Source organism: Lemur catta, chromosome 7 (assembly GCF_020740605.2).
Source record: "Lemur catta isolate mLemCat1 chromosome 7, mLemCat1.pri, whole genome shotgun sequence".
NCBI classification, from domain to species: domain Eukaryota; kingdom Metazoa; phylum Chordata; class Mammalia; order Primates; family Lemuridae; genus Lemur; species Lemur catta.
In genome coordinates, this window is record NC_059134.1 from 27,457,196 (window position 1) to 27,478,823 (window position 21,628).

General features: G+C 42.8%; 1 protein-coding gene across 5 annotated transcripts in view; it reads right to left on the bottom strand.

Moving 5' to 3' along the window:
• The window catches only part of DIXDC1 (DIX domain containing 1), a 76,657-nt gene extending 55,352 nt beyond the window's left edge, over positions 1 to 21,305 (bottom strand). For 3 of the 5 annotated variants that reach the window (XM_045556603.1, XM_045556600.1, XM_045556605.1), the window contains exons 1-2: positions 21,215 to 21,305; positions 20,015 to 20,082 (exon numbers count right to left, since the gene is read on the bottom strand). In XM_045556603.1, the coding sequence (XP_045412559.1) occupies positions 20,015 to 20,082; positions 21,215 to 21,263 (117 nt within the window). In that variant the 5' untranslated portion in view covers positions 21,264 to 21,305. Of the gene's footprint in view, positions 1 to 13,677; positions 13,905 to 20,014; positions 20,106 to 21,214 lie in introns of those variants that run through there. The other 2 variants (XM_045556602.1, XM_045556601.1) reach the window with 2 other exon arrangements.
• Between the last annotated feature and the right edge of the window lie 323 nt (positions 21,306 to 21,628).

A 21,628-nucleotide genomic window follows, 5' to 3' on the forward strand; every position in this document is an offset into this window, starting at 1 on the left:
CTAAAAGTACTTAAGTTTGCTGCTTTTTTTTTTTTTTTTTTTGAGACAGAGTCTCGCTCTGTTGCCCGGGCTAGAGTGAGTGCCGTGGCATCAGCCTGGCTCACAGCAACCTCAGACTCCTGGGCTTAAGCGATCCTACTGCCTCAGCCTCCCGAGTAGCTGGGACTACAGGCATGAGCCACCATGCCCGGCTAATTTTTTGTATATATATTTTTAGTTGGCCAGATAATTTCTTTCTGTTTTTAGTAGAGACGGGGTCTCACTCTTGCTCAGGCTGGTCTCGAACTCCTGACCTCGAGCGATCCACCCGCCTCGGCCTCCCAGAGCTAGGATTACAGGCGTGAGCCACCGCGCCCGGCCTTAAGTTTGCTGCTTAACAAAATAGGCATAGACGGGGCCTACCTAAAAATGATATAAGCCATATACAACAAACCCACAGCCAACATCATACTGAATGGGGAAAAACTGAAAGCATTCCCACTCAGAACTGGAAACCAGACAAGGTCGCCCACTATCTCCACTTCTATTCGACATAGTGCTGGAAGTCCTTGCGAGAGCCATCAGGCAGGAGAGCAGAATCAAGGGAGTCCAAATAGGGAAAGAAGAGATCAAACTCTCACTCTTTGCTGATGATACGATATTATATCTAGAAAACCCCAAGGATTCAACCAAGAGACTCCTGGAACTGATAAATGAATTCAGTAAAGTCTCAGGATACAAAATCAATACACATAAATCAGAGGCATTTATATACGCCAATAACAGTCAAACTGAGAACCAAATCAAAGACTCAATACCCTTCACAATAGCAACAAAGAAAATAAAGTACCTAGGAATATATTTAACTAAGGAGGTAAAAGAACTCTACAGGGAGAACTATGGAACACTGAGGAAGGAAATGGCAGAGGATGTAAACAGGTGGAAAGCCATACCATGTTTGTGGGTCGGCAGAATCAACATTGTTAAAATGTCTATACTATCCAAAGTGATCTACAGATTCAATGCAATCCCTATTAAATTGTCAACATCATTTTTCACAGATATAGAAAAAATAATTTTACACTTCATATGGAACCAGAAAAGACCCCATTTAGCAAAAGCAATTTTAGGCAATAAGAACAAAATGGGAGGTATTAATTTACCAGACGTCAAACTATACCACCAAGGCTACAGTTATTAAATCAGCTTGGCAATGGCACAAGAACAGTAACATCGACCAGTGAAATAGAACTGAGAACCCAGATATATAACCATCCTCATATAGCCATCTAATCTTTGACAAAGCCGACAAAAACATACACAGGGGAAAAGAATCCTTATTCAATAAATGGTCCTGGGAAAACTGGATAGCCACATGTAGAAGACTGAAACAGGACCCACACCTTTCACCTCTCACAAAAATCAAATCACGGTGGGTAACAGACTTAAACCTAAGGTGTGAAACTATTAGAATTCTAGAAGAAAATGTAGGAAACACTCTTATAGACATTGGCCTAGCCAAAGAATTTATGATGAAGACCCCAAAGGCAATCACAGCAACAACAAAAATAAGTAAATGGGACCTGATCAAATTAAAAAGCTTCTGCACAGCCAAAGAAACTGTCACAAAAGCAAACAGACAACCTACAGAATGGGAAAAAATTTTCGCATGCTACACATCCGATAAAGGGCTCATAACTACAATCTATTTAGAACTCAGGAAAATCAGCAAGAAAAAATCAGACAACCCTATTAAAAAGTGGGCAAAGGACATGAACAGAAACTTTTCAAAACAAGACAGAACAATGGTCAACAAACATATGAAAAAATGCTCAACATCTCTAATCATCAGGGAGATGCAAATCAAAACCACAATGAGATATCACTTATCTCCAGTAAGAATAGCCTTTATCAAAAAGTCCCAAAACAGTAAATGTTGGCGTGGATGCAGAGAGACAGGAACACTCATACACTGCTGGTGGGACTGCAAACTAGTACAACCTCTGTGGAAAGCAATATGGAGATACCTTAAACAGATACAAGTAGACCTACCATTTGATCCAGCAATCCCATTACTGAGCATCTACCCAAAAGAACAAAAGACATTTTATAAAAAGACATCTGCACTCAAATGTTTATAGCAGCACAATTCACAATTGCAAAGATGTGGAAATAACCCAAGTGCCCATCAATCCATGAGTGGATTAATAAAATGTGGTATATGTATACCATGGAGTACTAATCAGCTATAAGAAACAATGGTGATATAGCACCTCTTGTATTTTCCTGGATAGAGCTGGAACCCATTCTACTAAGTGAAGTATCCCAAGAATGGAAAAACAAGCACCACATGTACTCACCATCACATTGGTTTCACTGACCAACATCTAAGAGCACATACAGGAATAACATTAATCGGGTGTCAGGCAGATGGGGGCAGAGAGGATGGGTGTATACATACATAATGAGTGCGATGCACACTGTCTGGGGGATGGACACGCTTGAAGCTCTGACTAGGGGTGGGGAGGGAGGGGCAAGGGCAATACACATAACCTAAACTTTTGTAGCCCCATAATATGCTGAAATTTAAAAAAAGAGTACTTAAGTTTGCAACAAGATAATAGCTACCATCTACTGAGCCCTTAATACATGCCAGGTACTGTATGAAGCACTTTACCACATATTTGCCTATAAATATATTTTTCCCTCAACACTGACCCTGTGAAGAACTATTATTTCCATTTACAGATGTGGAAACCAAGGTTGAGAGTAACAACATGCCCACAGTCACAGATCTGTCAATGGCAAAACATCTGATCCCAGTGCAAAGTCCAAATCCTGGGCTCCACACATCCCAAAAAGTAAGGTGATCTGTAAGAAATCATTTGGGAGTGGGAAGTGAGGGCACTGAAGGGAAAGAAGACAATCCAAGTGCACTGGGTGCCAATTCTTAACTGCCATTGAAGGAGGCATTCATACACATTATCTCCTTTAATCCTCACACCCAATCATTAAAATCAATATTATTAGCCCCATTTTTCATCTGGGAAAACTTGCTCAAGATTATCATGCTGATAAGTGGTCAAACTGGAATTTGAACCCATGAATATATTATTTCTACTATACCAAAGAAAGCATAAAATGAAAGAAAAGACACAGAACAAGAGTTGGGATTTACCAACAACAAAATGACAAGTGAAGTGAGATAAGCAATAAAAAAATTATTTTAGAACTTGCTCTTGGGGGACAGAAGAAGACTCAGGAGACAGTATTGCGTGAGAATCCAGGGAAAACAATTTTAAGATGGGTGGTTAATAAAGTCAGATGGCTATAGAAAACGCAGGCTGAGGAATGGAAAGACCATATGATTAAATAATTAACAGGCTTTGGTGACTTTCTCAGAACAGATACTGTAGAGTGGTGTGGTTAAAGTCAGATGGCAGTGAACTGAGAAGACTGCAAGAAGTCGGAAAATAGAAGCCATAAGGGGAGAAGAAAGGGGATCAGCTGGAGAGGAAGGAGGAGTAGGGAGTGAGGGTTTTTTAGGATGACAGAACTTGTAGGCTGAGATGAAGGGGTCAGTGAGGGAAAAACAGAGATACAAGAAAGGTGGGTAAATAATGCAGGAAGGTGTCAGAGAAGAAGAGGGCCACTTCTCTGATCAGGAGCAGGCACCTATGTGGAGGAATGTGGAGGTGGGAAAAGGAAAGGTGAAGGAGTTCAAAATCAGCTGCCCTTCAAGCCACCCATTCACATCAAGTAGGCCAGTTTATCTATTGAGGGTGAAAGGGACAAGGAGAATGAAGGAGGCTTCAGGAAAGGGACTGAGGTTTGCAGCAGACCCTGTGGGAAGCTGGAAAGAACAGTGACTGCTAAAGATGTCCTGGCAGCACCAAGCACTTAGCTAGGGCCAGAAACTCTCATTTTGTAATTGAATCAATCAGCAAAGTTATGTGATTTGAACTCGAAGTGTTCCACAGGCCTGGACCATGAGCAGAAGAAACCAAAAATGGGCTAATATGGGCCCAAAAATGATCAGAGGAAAGGCGGTGATCACCAGGGCAAAGGGAGTGAGGGTAGGGGTCAAAGTGTGTTTGAAGTGACTGATGGTGGACTATGGGCCAGGGATAAATTAAGAGAGTGGAATGGCCAGGGGTGGTGGCTTGAGTTTGCAATCCCAGCACTTTGGGAGGCCAAGGCAGGAGGGTCGCTTGAGCCCAGGAGTTGGAGGCAGCAGTGAGCAATGATCACACCACTGTACTCCCACCTGGGAGACAGAGCAAGACCCCATCTCTTAAAAAATGAAGGGGGGAGCAAGGATAAGCTGAGAGGATAGAAAATAGGAAGGAGAGAACTTCATGGAAGGAAAAAATTAGTTTAATGAGAATGTAGGAGTGTAAAGACTGAGATTTTGAGCACCCACATGAAATTTTAAGATCAAGATTTCAAGAGTGGGGCAATTCTGTGGAGTAAGTTCTAGGTGTGGCCTCAGTATGTGGCTTTATTGAAGTGGCACAGAGGGGGATATCATTGCAGTAGGGACCATCCAGGAACTGGGAGGCAAGACTGTCATCACTGTGGATCCTAAAGTCCTGCCAGGAGAGTGGTAGAGATTAAGGTGTTGAGGCTATTTACTTTTCTGCCCAGGTTCATGTAAATGTAAAAACTAGTAAGTATGTCTTCAAGTCAATCATTGATTAAAAAAATTTAACTTAAGAAAGGCCTTTGATATGTCACTACTATGACTGCATGATGACATGGATCTGTTAAATGGAATCTAACAGAGCAATCAGAACTTCACAAGTGAGTGGGGCTATTCTTACTCACAGGTGAAGGGCTATACTGCCTTTCCTAGGTTCCTGCCCCTCCCTTTAAGTCTAATGTTGGGAGCCAACAGCTAAACTGAGTCTTAGTTTGTCTCCTTTTGACCTGAAGATATCTGTACTTCTCACCCAAGAGGCAAGCAAGACCCTGTTCCTGCTATAAATGTTCACTACTGGCTCTCAAGAAAGTGACTTGAGGACAAAGTAGACACTTACAAAGACCAGCCACATCACCCACTTCTCCCACAAAGATGCTTGTCTTCAAAGAGCCTGTGGGGAAAGCCCGGGCCCTCGGTAGCTCTGCTGCTTGGTTTGAACAATATATTAGGACTTCTCCTTCTGTAGTAGGTGAAATGCCATATGCCTTTTGCAAAAGGCTATATTAATCCCTGGGGTTGGACTAGTAGTTTTCTTCTTCTGATTTTTTTTTCTTTTTGCCTCCTAGTATTTTTTAAAATTATAACTTGTGTGAAAGGCAAATATGTAAAACAGGGAAAAGCAGGACTTCTCTGGTTCAGGTCAAGGATGGGGGCATCCAGAACCCAGCTCACTCACCCCATTTTTCTCTACCTTCAAGCCTCTGCCCCAACTCTCCAGTCATCTGAAGTTACTTGAGGGCTGAAAACAAAACCCCCTACATTTTGTAGAGGCATTATTATTTTATTAGTCTATTAATCAGTGAAGACAAGATGTAACAGGTTCAGCAAAATAAAAGTATCTGGAATATTAAGAAATATGTCTTGCATCTTCTGGTGAAGGGGCCCACAGGCGCTCAGCAGGGTCCAGCATTTGATACACCATCGTAGTCTTTTCTACAGTACAGCCTCTAATAAAACTAAACTGGCCCAAATTCCTGGTAATGGAATTGTTTGCTTTTATTCCAAGAAGATTGGGAAAGCACCAGAATCTGCATGGCATGTGCCTAGGCAGACTTCAAGGGGTTCATGCCGTGAGACCTAAAGTTCTTACAGAATTGTCTAAAACAAAAAAAACATGTCAGCAGGGCCTACAGTGGTTCCATGTGTGCTAAATCTGTCCATGACAGGATCAAGCGTACTATTCTTACTGAGAAACAGAAAATCACTGAGAAAATGTTGAAAGCACAGAGTCAGAAAGCTAAACAAAAAAAATTGAAGCTTTTTGAATAGTAAAAAGAAAACAAAGATCAAAAGGCTAAAAAAAAAAAAATGCATCTCGAACACCCCCCTAGTTCTTGGTCTGTTTCCAGCAGCTGGAGAGGCACAGCAGGACCACCATCAACCAGGCCCCCGGAGGTGATGTACTGAACAGCTCCTGGGGTAGCTGCCCAGCGCACAATGATTCCCCCTTCTCTAGGAACATGCCCCCTCTGCACACACAGTGGGAGGTCCTATGACTGGGGTGGTATTTTATCACCCCCACCACTGGTCACAGTTGACTCATCCGGATGATTTGATTGGTCAAGCCCAGCCAATCCCTGAAATTTTTTGAACTGGCATTTGGGAATAAAATCGGTCCCTCCCCCCTCCCCCCCACCATCTCTCTCAGACAAAGTAAGATATAAAACTTAGATGTTGCCATAGGCCATGTTGCTCACCTGAGAGAGAGAAGCTATCCGTAGTGAAAGGGAATAAAGCCACCACAGAAAGAAGCAGAGAGAAGAAGCAGAGAACAGAGGGAGAGATCCTGCCAGGGTTTGAGTTCCTGATTTTCATGGTTTCTGAGACTTTGTTGCATCCCTGCCCTTCCCATGGTTTAGCTTTTCAGTCTTTCCTTGCACTCCATGAGTCAGTAAATTCCACTTCCTATCTCTGCTAGTTCAAGTTGGGTTCTCAGCACTTGTGATCAAACTAATCTAAAAAAAAAAAAGCAAGACAGTTGGCTCATACTATGTCAGTGACAGTGCAGAACTAATCTCAGTCTAAAGTTTCATCACTAACTTGTTCTGGAGAAGCTAGAAGGATGCCAGTGTAATTGAGAAGTCTAGAACAACGGATGGTTTTTATAATTAAAAATGAGTTAGGCCTCAGAAGGAAAAGTAAACATAGCAACAGTCAAAACTGTCTGAGTAGGATTTTAGCTTGATGAGACTGGACCCCACTAAAGTGGTGAGAACAATGGTAGTACCCAGTGGTGGCTGGTGTGAAGAGGCTGTAGCAAGCCCATAATCTCCATCAGCTTCTTCCAAGACCCTCCATATAACTCTCCAATTTGAGTTAAAACTCAAATTGTATAGACAATTTTGTCCGTATTTTTCCTTTGTACAGGAAATCTTGATCTTGAAAGCTTTCTTGCCACCAAATGGAACTTTCTTTCTGTTTTTCTTTGGGACCCGCCCTTCCTTCCATATAAGTTTGTAAACCCAGCCTCTGTTCTCTATTTCCTCTAAGACTCAAGGTCAAAGAGAATTCCTGCAGGGGACTTGTTTAGAGTTGCAAAAGCACTGACTGGGCTTCACCAGGGAAGTCTGTGGTCCCTACTGTTCCTAGTACAGAAACAGCAAAGAAGTCTGTTCTGTGTCTCCCTGCTGGCAAGCAAGAAAAGCAAACAAGAAAAGCAGAAGTTTTTGTGGTGTGCTGGAGAGACAGTTCAGGAGGAGACATGAATGGCTGGGGAAGGAAATTAATTTTACAGTGAAACCAGATACCTGTTTAGAACTCTAAGACCCTCAAGCAACAGCAGGTAAGGAGATGGGATGAGGAAGTTACTGAGAAACTGAGAGGAAGGCCAGAGATTTGGAAACCTTAAGTTATTATTGGCCTAAATTCTGCCAGTAAAAGAACACGATGTTGTGTTTTTTTCTTATTAACTCTATTAGGCCTTTACTGAACCTGGAAAAGCTATTTGTTCATTGAATTTGGTGGCTAATAGGTAAAAATAAAATTGACAAGTAAAAATGTTATTAAATTTCTTCTTCCTTGTATGAACAGGGCTCTTCATACAGTAGTCCCCCTTATCTGTGGTTCTGCTTTCCAGGGTTTCAGTTACACCCGGTCAGCCATGGTCTGAAAGTATTCAACAGAAAATTCCAGAAATAAACAATTCCTAAGTTTTAAATTAGTGCACCGTTCTGAGTAGCATGATGAAATCTCATGTCATCTCACTCTGTCCCACCTAGAACGTGAATCATCCCTTTGTCCAGTGTACCCACACTGCCTAGGCTACCAGCCTGTAACTCACTTAATAGCCATCTCATCATCAGAATGACTGTCACAATATTGCAGTGCTTGTGTTTAAGTCACCCTTATTTTACTTAATCATGGCCCCAAAATGCTAGAGTAGTGATTCTGGCAATCCAGATATACCAAAGAGAAGCCACAAAGTGCTTCCTTTAAGTGAAAAAGTGAAAGTTCTCAACTTAGTAAGGATAGAAAAAAAAAATCATATGATGAGGTTGCTAAGATCTACGGTAAGAACGAATGTTCTATCTGTGACACTGTGGAGAAGGAAAAAGAAATGTGTGCTAGTTTTGCCATTCCACCTCAAACTGTAAAAGTTTCAGCCACAGGGCATGATAATTGCTTAGTTAAGGTGGAAAAGACATTAAATTTGTGAGTGGAAGACATGAACAGAAATAGGTTCTGACTGACAGCAATTAGGTTTGGTACGTTTTGAGGTTTCAGGCATTCATTGGGGATCTTTGAACATATCCCCCTAAGATCAGGGAGGACGACTATGTTAGCATTCGGCCCAGTGGTCATAGGATAACATATCAGAAAGTAGAGCTAAAGATTTTCTGAACAATACAGTCTCCTAAACGTATTTTAAAATTTCCACTAGTTATGAGTTCCCTAAACACTCTGTTCCTTCACAAGTACATGTTACAAGGTAAGTGATTAATAAATACATGTGAATGAATGAATGAGGTATCACTCTGGGGTGAGTCTAAGGGTGTCCCTTATCCTAGAAACAGGACATAGAGCCAACCCCCAAGCCCTCTGGAATATCCCCTTTACCTCACCTGGCTACTGAAGGTTATGTCCATGACCGCTTAAATGGGGCCTGGTTTGGGGGATAACAGAAACAAGCAAATGCATTCAGGCAAGTGTCAGATTGAGCCTTTGGTCCTTACAGCCTAGACAGCAAGGCCAGTCACGGCAGATGAAACATTTCTAGTGCTCCACAGACACTCCGAGCTGCCTGGGGGAGTGGCACCTGGCAAACAGTGCCCTATCACTCCTCCACACGCCTGGCCAGCCCATCACTCACCACGAGGAACATAAAGCTGCTGGATAGCTTGCTGCCAGGGAGCATCTGTTTAGCTGGCAGTGACTCCTGTGGGAACAAAGCCAATGAGCCTGGGTAGGAAGGAGAAATCAGTCAGGACAGAAAAAAGAAGGTTGGGAAATCTGGTGCTTTGTTACACTAAGGACTTAACAGGCCTTTAATTTCTACAGCAAAGCACAGAGGAATTCATTGTGGAAATGTCTGAAAGCCTCTAGCTGGCCCAATGACGCCAATGCTACTCCATGGAAGGCATGAGACACTTAGGAGGGATGTTCTACCTCCCGATCCTCTTCCTCACTCTCTCAATGTCCCCCTTATGGGGATAAGAGCAGACAAAGGCTCTTCCTGTATTTCTCAGGACTGCCAGGCAGATGGACCTTAATGTGGGATTTCAATTTCTACTTGGAGAGAAACTAGTAGGGAAAGTCTGCCAGACCTTATGTTCAAAAGGTTAAGGCTCAGACAACTGATTTCCTGTCAATCAACATTTTCAAAAATCATTCCCAAAGCTTTCAGCCTCTCAGGCCATTCATACCACAGCCAGACATAAGCTCATTCTTCCCCACAAGCAAGATTTCTTTATCAAAATTTTCCTAAGTTTGATATGTTGAACATTTACTTTATCTTTTTTTTTTTTTTTTTTAAGAAAGAGGGACTCACTCTACTGCCCAGGTTGGAGTGCAGTGATCACTCAGGCATGGTCATAGCATACTGCAAACTTGACTTCCTGGGCTTTAAGCAACCCTCCTGCCTCAGTCTCCCAAGTAGCTGGGACTTTGGGCCTGTGCCACTGCACCTGGCTACTTTATCTTCATTGGTCTGTGAGCTCCAATAGGGCACAGACTCTATGTTATTTGACTTCTACATATTTCCAGAGCCTGGCACAGTGCCTGGTAAACACAGTAATTCAGAGGATGTCTGGTGAGTGACTGCTTGCATATACCAGAAAAAAAAAAACAGCAGAAAAAAAATCTGGTCTCAATGAACAGGTGGTAAATTGGTAAATATTTGTTGCTTTTTATGATATCATTAACTAGAAGGTATCGCTATGCTCTCCCGTAAACACCACCTTTTTATGACATTTATCACATTAAGCATCCTATTATGGTTTTTTCAGTATGCTCTGTCTCTCCTTATAAATTCCTTGGAAGCAGGAACTGGGTGTTTTTCAATTATTTTATCCATCCCCTCTCCTAATCAATAAATGACTGATTTATGAATAAATAACAATAACTATTTTTATTTATTTATTTATTTATTTTGAGACAGAGTCTCATTCCTTTGCCCTGTGTACAGTGCCATGGAGTTGGCCTAGGTCACAGCAACCTCAAACTCCTGGGTTCAAGCAATCCTCCTGCCTCAGCCTCCCAAGTAGCTGGGACTACATGCACACACCATGATTCCTGGCTCATTTTTCTATTTTTAGTAGAGACGGTGTCTCGCTGTTGCTCAGGCTGGTCTGAAACTCCTGAGCTCAAGCAGTCTTCTAGCCTCGGCCTCCCAGAGTACTAGGATTACAGGCCATGAGCCATCTCGCCCAGCCTGAATAACTAAATATGTGAATGCTTACTGGCCAAACCATATTATAATCTCACATTTATCAAAACCTTCCACACAGGCATCAAAGTCTTTTCTAAAGAAAGTTCAGTCCCCAGAAAAACACGTGCAGAAATTCATGTTGGCACATTAACCAAAGACAACATTAACATGACAACACCAATACCAAGTGGCAGAGTAAACAAATAAATAGCTTTAAGGCATATGCAGAATGGGGAAATTGTGAACTACAGAAAGCCTGGCCAAGGCCAGAACATAGGAAACAGGGGATGTAGCCAGGGTAGCCTACAGAATGTGGCAGATGCCAAAACCTGTGAATAATTCACAAGGCAAATTAGCCATGCCAATAAAAGGGACTGCATTGACAGCACTGACAAGGATCAATTCTGTCAGTTATTTGCCAGGCATGTGGAGGCCAGGGCTCTATGCAGGAAACGTGGTAGAAGAAAATTCTGTCATGCATAGTTACGCACAGTGGCATGCGGATTGAGATCCCAGGCCTATAGTGGGTAGAGGGAAGCCTTGATTCAGAGGGCAGGGTTTCTCTCTGCTGCAGGGTTCCCTTACAATTAACCAGTTAGGGCCATGGCTCCATTTCCTGTGGCAGTTTTCTCTGCCAGAGAGAATGAGGTCACAGTCCTAACCACATAGATCTATAAAGCATCTGGGTGATGAAGAATAGCTTTAGATATCTTGGATCATTCCCAGGAGGTGACTGGATACGTTGCAGTATTCGTAGTCTCAAGAGTTTCTCAGAGGAATCAAAGTGTACTCTGATACCAGCTTTTAAGTTTCTATTTACATCCTTATTGTATGACTCTAAAAAAAGAGATTAAATATTATTGGATCTATTAAGCAACCCTAAAGGTTGGAATAAGTCAAACAGGGCCCCATCAACTCTGAAATAACCAATTATACCATTATTCAATAGCACTAAATATGATACTGTATATAAAAAGAATTATTTTAATATAATTTATTATGTATATGAAAGAATTATTTAAACTGTAAGGGACCATTTAAATTTAACATATTACTATTATTTAGATGATGTCAGTTTTTCAGAGAAACCAAAATTCTCATTGGCTCTCAGAGTTCAAATCTACTAACAGAGGGGAACAGATGTACATACATTAGCCTGTGGAGTGGGTAGAGGGAAGTTTACAGGATGGGTAGAAAAATCAAATATCAGAAAGTGAAAAAAGGCACTACTCTAGAGATCAATTAATTAAAAAGTTGTGTGTCTGTTGTTTTTATGAAGATTCCATTACCAACACAAAAAGATGACTCTCCCACTCCCCTTTTCCCTTACATTTTTACAAGAATTGGAGGTCTGGGGATATTTGTGGAAGCACCAAAGTATGAAAAAAAAAAGCAGATAGCCAAGCCTCTTGGTTTACGTGATTTTTCAGTTGAAAGGTTTGGAAATGAAAATGGGCAGAAAGTGAAGACTAGAACTGACTCTGTGCTGGTTTCCTCCTCCTAAACAGACAGTGGGACCTGATACCTGGGAGCTGGGTTAAAAAAAAAAGCGGGGTGGGGGGCAGGGGAGGCCATAAGATGACCAAAGGATCTTTTGTCACAATTGGTGGATGAGTCAGACTTCTGCAGCTAAGGACCAGGGGAGGCCCAAAGGCAAAGAGCAAGAAAAGAGGAACCTGGAATACAGGAAGCACTCAAAGAGGTAGGCTTCCTGGCTCTTCTGTGTTTCAACTCTCAGGCTGTAGCTCTCTGTTAACAATGCCTTTACATGTGTTCAGACAGGAATGATGCAAAGATGAGGAGCCCTGCAGTGCAGACAGGATGCAAGCTCTGCCCTTCAATGAAGGTTGTGACACCCCTCAGCCAAGGGAAAATTCCGACTCGGTTGGTTAGGTTGGGACAGCATTTCTACAGTTCTCTCTGTGTCATGAACAAGGCTGGGGCACAGGGGCCAGGACTGGGGAACGTTCTCAGGCAGGTCAGGCTGCAGAGCTTCTTAATTGGAAACAGGAATTAAGGAAAGAGCCTGTAGTGCAGCTGTAGAAAGAAAATCTTACACACAAATTCATGAGAATGGTTGCCTCTGGGGAAAAAGCTGGGATGGGGTGAGGGGGAAAGGCAAAGTCATGTCAATCTTGCCTGTAATGTTCATATTTAGGAAAACAACGTATTCATATGTTCATTGTTTGACTAAAAACTGATTTTTTAAAAAACTTTAAGAAATAGAGTCATAGAGGGAAGAAAAAGAGACATGAAGAAAGGCAAAACTAACAGCCGAGGTCTCCCAGGATGCTGGGCTAAGGCAACCCACAGGGGTGAGGCTCAGCAGCACTGGAAGACAGATGGAGCAAATCCCCAGGAGGTGGGGTCCCAAACCAGCATTTCCTGGGTCACAAGAGAAGCAAATGGAATAAATACCAGAATTGTGAGACAGAACAAGTTAGGAGAAAACGACCCCTAGTCAGCCCTAGCCCATCCAGCCTGTCAGACTGAAGCCCCAGTTCTGGGCTCTCACACAGACGGGAGCAAACGCTATCTCCCCTGAATTGGGCCCAGAACCCAGGGCCCCTCTCCCTGGGTAGCTCCTCTCAGACAACCATGTCCTTGGTTGCAGAGAAATCTACTGCCCCGGATTCAGAAGGAGATTCAAACATGGATAGGGCACTTCATATGGACCACCTACCGTCTCCTGCCCTCTAAAACTTTCTACCAATGCAATGCCACCCCGCCCCTCCCTTGGCTCAGCCGGTCAGCTCCTGAAATAGAATGAACACATTGGCCAAGTATCCTTGGCCATTCCTTGAGGATTTCCTTGGGGAGAATCCCCCGGGAGAGTGGAGACCACCTCTTCTGGTAGGAGATAACTTCTGAATTTGTGGTCCTGTCCTCTGGGCTCAGGTAAAGCTACCAGGGAAGGTCACCGCCCAGCTTAGCTGGAGGTAGGCGGCCCTTTTGATTTCTCCGGGTTCACTCGTCTGCACCGCACCCACCACCTTAGCCCCCTTGGGGCTCTGCGGGTGATTTGCTCTGGGGCCCGGGATAGGATGCGGGCGGAGGAGGACCCCTTCCGGAGACTAGGCGGGAGGCGCTGGGGGAGGGGAGGGGGCAGTGGGAGGAGCAGGGCAGTTACCTCATTGAAGCCCTCCTGCAGGACGTCCAGTAAGTTCCCCCGGGTCAGGCAGGCTAGCATTGTTCCTGCGGGGGGCTCCCCGGGCAGGGTCTCCAGCCTGGCGGCCGCGGCCTCCTCCTCCTCCCTCTGCACACAAAGGCTCTCGGTTCAGCTCATTAGGATCTCTCCTGAGTCCCGCATGCCACTTACTGGAAACCTTGACCAGAGCCAAACTAGCGGCTCGCACTGGGCATGCTCGCACGGGGGCCTCTGCAGGAGGGGCCCGGCGCGGTCGCGGTTCCTATAGAAACAGCTGGGCGCGCACAGGGTGGAGCGCGCAGGCTGGTGGCCCCGGGCCCGGCTGGCGTGCGGGAGAGCCCGCGGGCGGGCTGGCGTGCGCGCGCGTGCGTACATACACACCAACACACCCCACAAACACTCGCACTCTTTCACACTCACACACAGACACACTAGGATTACTGCGGGCGGGCGGGCCGCTCTGTGTGCGCACTGCGTACTTACACACACGCGCACACACACGTTGACACACGGGCGGGCGGCATGTGCATGCGCTTGGAGTCACACACAGGCGCGCACACACCCCCCCTCAGGCCTGCAGGCGGGTGTGCCCGCGGGAGCGCGCGCGCGTACACACACACACACACACACGCGCGCACTGTTAATTTAAGACCAAATGTACCCCACCACGAGGTGGGTGGGAAAGGGTGTGAATCATTGGAATCCCCCCCCCCAGACTAACCGAAAACAGCAACCTTTTTCCACATGAGTCCTGGACACTGAGGTTAGGCTAAAGAAGAGGAAGCAGAAGGAAAAGAAACAAAAAGAAAGAGAAGAATGATCAGAAGGAGGAGGGAAAAAAGAGGGTAGAAAGAGAGAAGTTTGGTATTGGAGCACATTTAATAGAAAGTGCTAAACAGATCACACAGGATCACAACAGAAACATCAAGGATGACTAAGGCTTTACCAAAATGTGTTTCTTCTTTTATTCTTTTTAAAATAACTGATAAAATGTAAAACCTGTATTTTAACAGGTTTTTTAAATAAATGAGTTTCATTAAAATAAAGACTGAAAATGACCTGGTGCGTTTGAAAGAGTTAGGTAAAAGCATCCTCAAATGAAACAGCTATTCCCCTCTGTTTCTAGCTATTCAAATCATAGCCTCAATTATTTATTTTAAAGAAAACTAGTCATTTGCACACTCAGTGCAAACTCTTGTTTGTATAGGAAAACTAGAATCTGAAAGAACACCCATCTTACATTCCTCCTCCTGATCCCAGATGGAGAGGAAGGGTTTACAGAGCATTAAGGCTCAGAGAAGGTCAAGGCCTTGTCCAAGGACACAGCTGGTCAGTGACAAGCAGCTCAAGGAGCTAGGACTCTACATTCATGATTTTCCAGAAGGTCCAGATTCCCTCCTCAAACTACATTAGTACCTTAGCAAGAAATGTCAGTAATGACTCTTATTCAACTTAATGACCTTCTCAGATCACTAGAAAAAAGAAAATCCTTACCCAGAGCATCCAGGCTAGCAATATCTTGTCTGAATGTCTAAAGGTGCTAAACCCAAAGATGCTTCTGGAAAAAGACACATCTCCCTCTAACCACAACAGGCAGGAAGCAAAGGGCCATTATAGGTGTTGAGCAGCTACTGCCAGTTGAATGCTGTGGGTTCAATTCTGGCTAAGACTGGGGAAAAGCTATGACACCAAATCAAACTGGACCCCAAGCAGCCCACAAGTCAGAAGACCACTGTCCTTCATAATCTAGCTGAGGAGTTTAACTGCCAAGAATTCCCCTTGGCACTACCATAGTTCATGGTGTAACACCCTCCCTCAGGAGAGTCACTAACCCATGTTAATGCAACAAGGCCCTTTATAAAGAGAAATATGAAATTTCCAACAGCACAGAATTGCATGCAACACATCTACATGCATAATGATGCAAAACAAAAAAACACCTGGTTGGTGGACGCTTAGGTAGAGGATCCTGATTGGTTGAGAGCCCATAATGCTTTGGACACAGAGCAGAAAATACTGAGACATTGGAGGGAGGTCCTGCTGACAGTTATCTATTCCAAGAGGTCACTCTTTCTCAAACAAGTTTTTGATCAAAGTGCGACCTGTGAGCTTAATGTTTCTGGGAAAAGACAATAAATCGGTGAATTTTAAAGCTCCAAAAACAGATCTCATTTGATCCAAACTCCCTTATTTCATAGAAGAAGGAACCAAGGCTAGGAGGGGGTCACTCAATAAGTCAGTATAGAAGCTAAGATATGAACCAAAGGCCTCTGAGGCCTGGCCCCGTGCTTTTTGCACTGCCTTTCACAGCATACTGGAGGAATTAAGAGAGAATTGTGGTGAATTGATAAAAGATTTATTACAGGGCATGTGGTCCAAGACTGCAGTATTCCCTGAAAGTCTGTAACTACACCAACCACACATCCTAGCGCTGTGATGTCCACCAGAACTGTCTGTAAAGATGGAAATGTTCTATACCTATGCCATCCAATACAGTGACCACTAGCCACATATGCCTAAGGAGCACTTGAAATATGGCTAATGCAACAGTGAAACTAAAATTTTAATGGCATTTAATTTTTTTTTTGAGAGAGTGTCTTGCTCTGTTACCCAGGCTGGAGTACAGTGGTGCAATCATAGCTAACTGCGCCTTGAACTCCTGAATTATAGGCTCAAGCCACTGCACCTGGTGGCACTTAATTTTAGTTTAAATAGTACAATTTCAAAATATTCTGCTCTATTGTCCACATACAACTATTGAGATGTTCCAAAAATTATACTCTTTTACATATAGTCTGCTTCTCATATTTGGAAAAAGCACAAAATCCTTGTTGGACTATATCATGTCATTTCTTTCTTTTTTTTTTTTGTGCAGATGTGTTTACCATACTTATCATGGTCTGCCTTAGAAAGTAGCCCACATGAAGAACTGAGCTTTAGTTCTAAACAACACTAGCATGTACTATTCCTTCCATCCTCCCTATCCCACTCTATTATAATATCAACATAAGAGCTGGGAGAGAAGTGGGTTAGTTAAAAGAACTAGGAATAACTGGGACAATGATCAGCATCCTGTAGTGTCTGTATGTGGGAAAACTGCAAGCCATCTGGGTAACTGGAACCACTCCCACCACTGCAAGCCTGTGTCATTCACTCTGCCAGGGAGGAGAAGCAAAGAATCCCAGCAAATTGCTTTCTGCATTTCTCTGCCTTGCTGCCTGATTTTGGAACCTATACCTGGCCTCCTAAGTCCTGCATTATTTTGGCAATAGTGGCAGACACTTCTGCAAAGCAAAAGCTACCCAAATATCTATATATAACAATAATAATAGCAAAATTTAGCTTTTACTATTAACCAAATCCTGTACTTAGCACTTAGAACATTAGCTCATTTGACTGTCACAATTACCATAAACAGGTTTTTCACATATAAAGAAAAAGGTTTGGAGAAGTAATCTGCCCCAGACCAAATAGCTACTAAATGGTGAAGCCAAAGTCCAGGTTCTTACCCATTATGCAATACTTTTATATGATGTTTGCAACATAGAAGGTACGCAGTAAATATTTTTACTTGAATGAATGAATGAACCAGTGGAGGAAACATTCATCACTTCTGTTTATAAATACAATAGCATGTCACCCTAAGTAAGAATTTGAACCTTAAACAAAATTGTTATTTGGTGAAAATATTGCCTGTGTGACTTTCCTCTGTGTAAAACTAAGATGTGTGAAATCCACAGCCATGTAAAATTTGACACATCTATTATAGGCAATGGTTTATGACTATAAAGAAACAGAAGGGCAGTTTGAATAAACAAATAATTAAATTGTCAAATCATTAAAATTTTCAATGAAAATATTTTAAATGACCCTCTGACATAATTTCTTAATCTTTTTTCTGTTTTCACACATTAGCCAAGCTCCCTGAGGGTAATATATATTTACAATTTCTATTACACTACCTTCAGAGATGTCAGCATAGACATAAACAAAAGGGCTCACCACTACCAACAAAGGTCCAAAATGTCCTGGTTTCTAAACTGCTCTCTTTGTCTCCAGACTTTTCCACCTGCCAATCTGTACTCATCTTAATCTTCCTTAGGCAATACATTCAGCTTGCTGCTCTAGTGCTCAAACACCTTCAAACACTCCCTTATCCTAGCATGTCAGACATAAAGACCTTGAGTCCAACTCTTACAACCTCCTCCCGAATCACTTCTGTTCAGGTTAGAGAGCTCATCACTTCTCACAGATTTACAAGGCTCATTTTCACCTCCATGCCATTATGTCTGTCCCTCTGCTTAAAATGCCCCACACTCCAACCATCTGCTACCCAAATCATTACTATGCCTAGCTCAAGTTCCACCCCTCTGTGAAACTCCCCTGACCACTGATGATTTTGATCTATCTGAAACACTCACCTCCCAAATAACCTATGGCTCATTCCTACTTCTCCTTCAGATCCCTGCTCAAATGTCACCTTATATGTATGGCCTTCTCTCAGCAGTCAGATGCTCATCCCCTAACACCAGCACTCCCAGACCTCTTTGCCTAATTTATTTTTAGTTTCCTTCATAGCATTCATCATCATCTTGCATATTCTATATTTACTTGTTTATTTATTTATCATCAGCTTTACCCTGCCCAGAATGTAAACTCCATGAGGGTAGGGAATTTTGTGTTTTGTTAGCGGTTTATCCCCAGAACCAAGAATATTGCCTGGCACAAAGTAGATGCTCAATAAATACTGGCTGAAAGAATGAATGAATCTTTCTATCTTTAAAATTCAAAGGTCTAGCATATTCTATACTGTTTCATTTAGCACTTAATTATAGGTAATTTAGGAATGTGAATCTTTGTCTCTTTTACTGTATTCTCAAGCAAAATATGAATAATTTTTAGTATTCTTCCGTATTTTCCTCTCCTTCATTCATGCATTCTTTCATTAAACATTCATTAAATATATATTGATATTACATGTCCTTATATGCCAAGTCCTATTTGTTTTGCTAAAACTTGAAAAACTGACAGTTATACATAAATATACACACAACACACAGAGACAAGAAATAATACTGGAGGAAAAAAGAGTAAAACGAAGACTAGTAAAACAAAATAGAATATTACTACGTGAGGAAAGAGTGTACAGGGTGAGTGTGACAGACTGAGTGGGTAGAAGAAAGGAAAAAAAGACAGAATGGTGAGAGACTAGAGTAGGATGTTGCCAAAGTAATCACCAGATGCAAGTGCTTAATATAAACCATACCAAAGCAGATATGCAAATATATTCTACGTGAATTTTTTAAATTCACATTTCAAAAGTTATCTGCCAGCTACTCTGTGGGTGAAAATTTGATTAAGACTAGCGACATCTGGTGGATATTTTTGAAGTGATCCTTGAGTTTACTATGAAAACACTATGAAAACGCCTCTCTGCTTCTGGACTGCCAATCATAATGTGTTAGGGCTCCACATTACTAAGGATACTATCAGAAATCATCTTTCTGCAAGACCCACGTTGTCATTGCAAAAGGTAGTCAGATTTCTACTAAGGACCTTTCTGTCTCCCAGCTGATGTTCAGCTCCCTTCTGAAGGATGTATACAAAATCTGACACCATGATCCTTCTTTTACAAGGTAACTTATTACTTAAAATGTTCACATTCTTTGATGTAGTCTTAAATGAGGAAATAAATTAATTATATACAATGTAGGGGCCAGAGGTGGGGGAAATTAAAAGTCTAACAACAGAGGTCAGGAAAATTACTGCCATTATAATGTTTACCAAACATGTGTACCAACATTAAAACAAACATTTTACCAATTTCACATTAACAAATGTTAAGTGAAAAAAACAAAATAAAAAAATGCACACATAATATGATCTCACATAAAAAATGTACATAGAAAAAAAGACCAGAAGAATATATTCCAAAATATTAATATTAACAGCGGTGGCTTCTGGGAAGGAGAATTATGGGTTTTTTAAAATAAGAGTTTGCAATATTTCTCAAATGCTCTGTAATTAACATACATTTTGCTATAACAAACTTTAAGTCTTATAAACGGTGCATATGTTCTAATTAATTGCTAGAATTTTTCAACCTCTGCCTGATTTTATTAATTCCAGAAAAAGATGATGAATCAATGCCCAAATGAGCTAGAATTTCTACAAAAAGGAGAAGTAAAAGAAGAAGGCAAATATATTACAATTCTGTTCCAGGATCTGAGTCCTCATGGAGAAATCCCTCAGATGTAGAACTGTACTGAAATTCCAATAATGTCATCATATTTCTCTCAACAATACCCCAGAAACTTACAGAGGGCTCTGTTGGCAGCAAGGAGTTACAGAATCTCATAACCACTTGGGTCCCCATCTTCAGAGTCCCTAGAAGAGCCAAACCAGGGCACCTTAAAACAGGAAGAATAAGAAATGTACAAAATGTACAGCACAGAAAAAAAAAATTCTAAAAACCAAACCAACCTAGCTGGGTTCAGGCCCCTCTCCCCAAACCTACCAACTTAAGTAATCTTGTATCAGAAATAGGACCCTGGTCAGCAGGAAATTCATCCCAAGATATTATAAGCACAACAGGGTTATCCTAGTGGCATATAAAACCCAGTCACTTAGGTTTTAATAGTAATAAAGTAAAGAGCAATGCTTCCCTATCCTTAGTCAAGCAAGGATGCATTTTCCCTCTCCCCTATACTCTTCAGTCAAGGACCACAAGAAGTATTGTGAAGATAATCAGGAGAAATACCAGGAGCTCTGCTTCTGGCACTTACTTGCCTTTAACCGCGGGAATTCAGTTTAACCCAGAAAGACAGCATTTATAATTCTAAGGCAGAAATTTGTATATAGCACATGAATTTTACAAAGTGCTGTCATTTACATCATCTTATTTGACCTGCACAGTAAATAACACTTGAAATAGAGCTAATTTTCTTACTCTCAGTAATATAGAGAGAATAGGTTAGGGAGTTGCTCCGCCAATTAGAGGTGGAGGCAGTCCTCCCTAATCCACTTCTGAATCCATTTGCAGTAGGCCTGTGCCAGAGAACAGGCCTGGAAAATTGTAAAAATGTTGACGATGATGGTGGCAGCCAACATTTGACTACAAACTATGTACTGTTCCAAGTGCTGTAAATTTTCACAAACACTCCATGAGGTTGATACTATTATTGACAATTTTTTTGTTGTTCTAGGTTTCCATTTTCAGGACTCTACCCATCTTCGGGAAATCATCCCTTTTAGGGACCAACCGAGAGGCAGCGCATTTGGGGAGGATAGGGTACAAGTTGAGAAAGGGAAGCGCGTCACCCCTCCTCTCTAAGCTCTGAAAGTCTGAAGTGGCAACTGCACACTAATCTACAAGGCTCAGAGAGGGTTTGGACCCTGAAACTTTAGCCTCCTTCTTCCCACCCTATTTTGGCCTCCTCCGCATGTCCCCAGTTCGGCTCTGGATGCTCAACCGGTGGTAATAATATTTTCCAGTTATCCATCACTTTTCGGCACCTACCTCTTATATTATCGGTCAGTCTGGTTCGGCATCTCTGTCCCCAGCCCATCTGGGCTCGGCCTGCCCCTGCGTCCGCGTTGCCGCTGCATTCCCGCTGCCATGGTGATGAGGAGGCCGGCCCTGGGCCCGGACCGCCTCCAGCCGGCCCTCGCCGGCCTTGACCTCGCCCCCTGCCTTACACGGTCCGCCTCCTTCCAACCCAGACCCCGCCCCTGCCGTTCCAGACCCGCCTCCTAACCGCCCAGGCCACACCCCCTACCGGCATTGACTCCGCCCCTGCATCCCAGGCCTCCCCCCGCTGGTCCAGACCCCGCCCAGGTAGCTCCGCCTTCTGCCAGCGGGAGCCCGGCCCCTGTTCGCCCGAACCGCTTCTGTGCGGTGGGGTCGGAAGGCCTCTCTGCTGGCTGGGCTTTC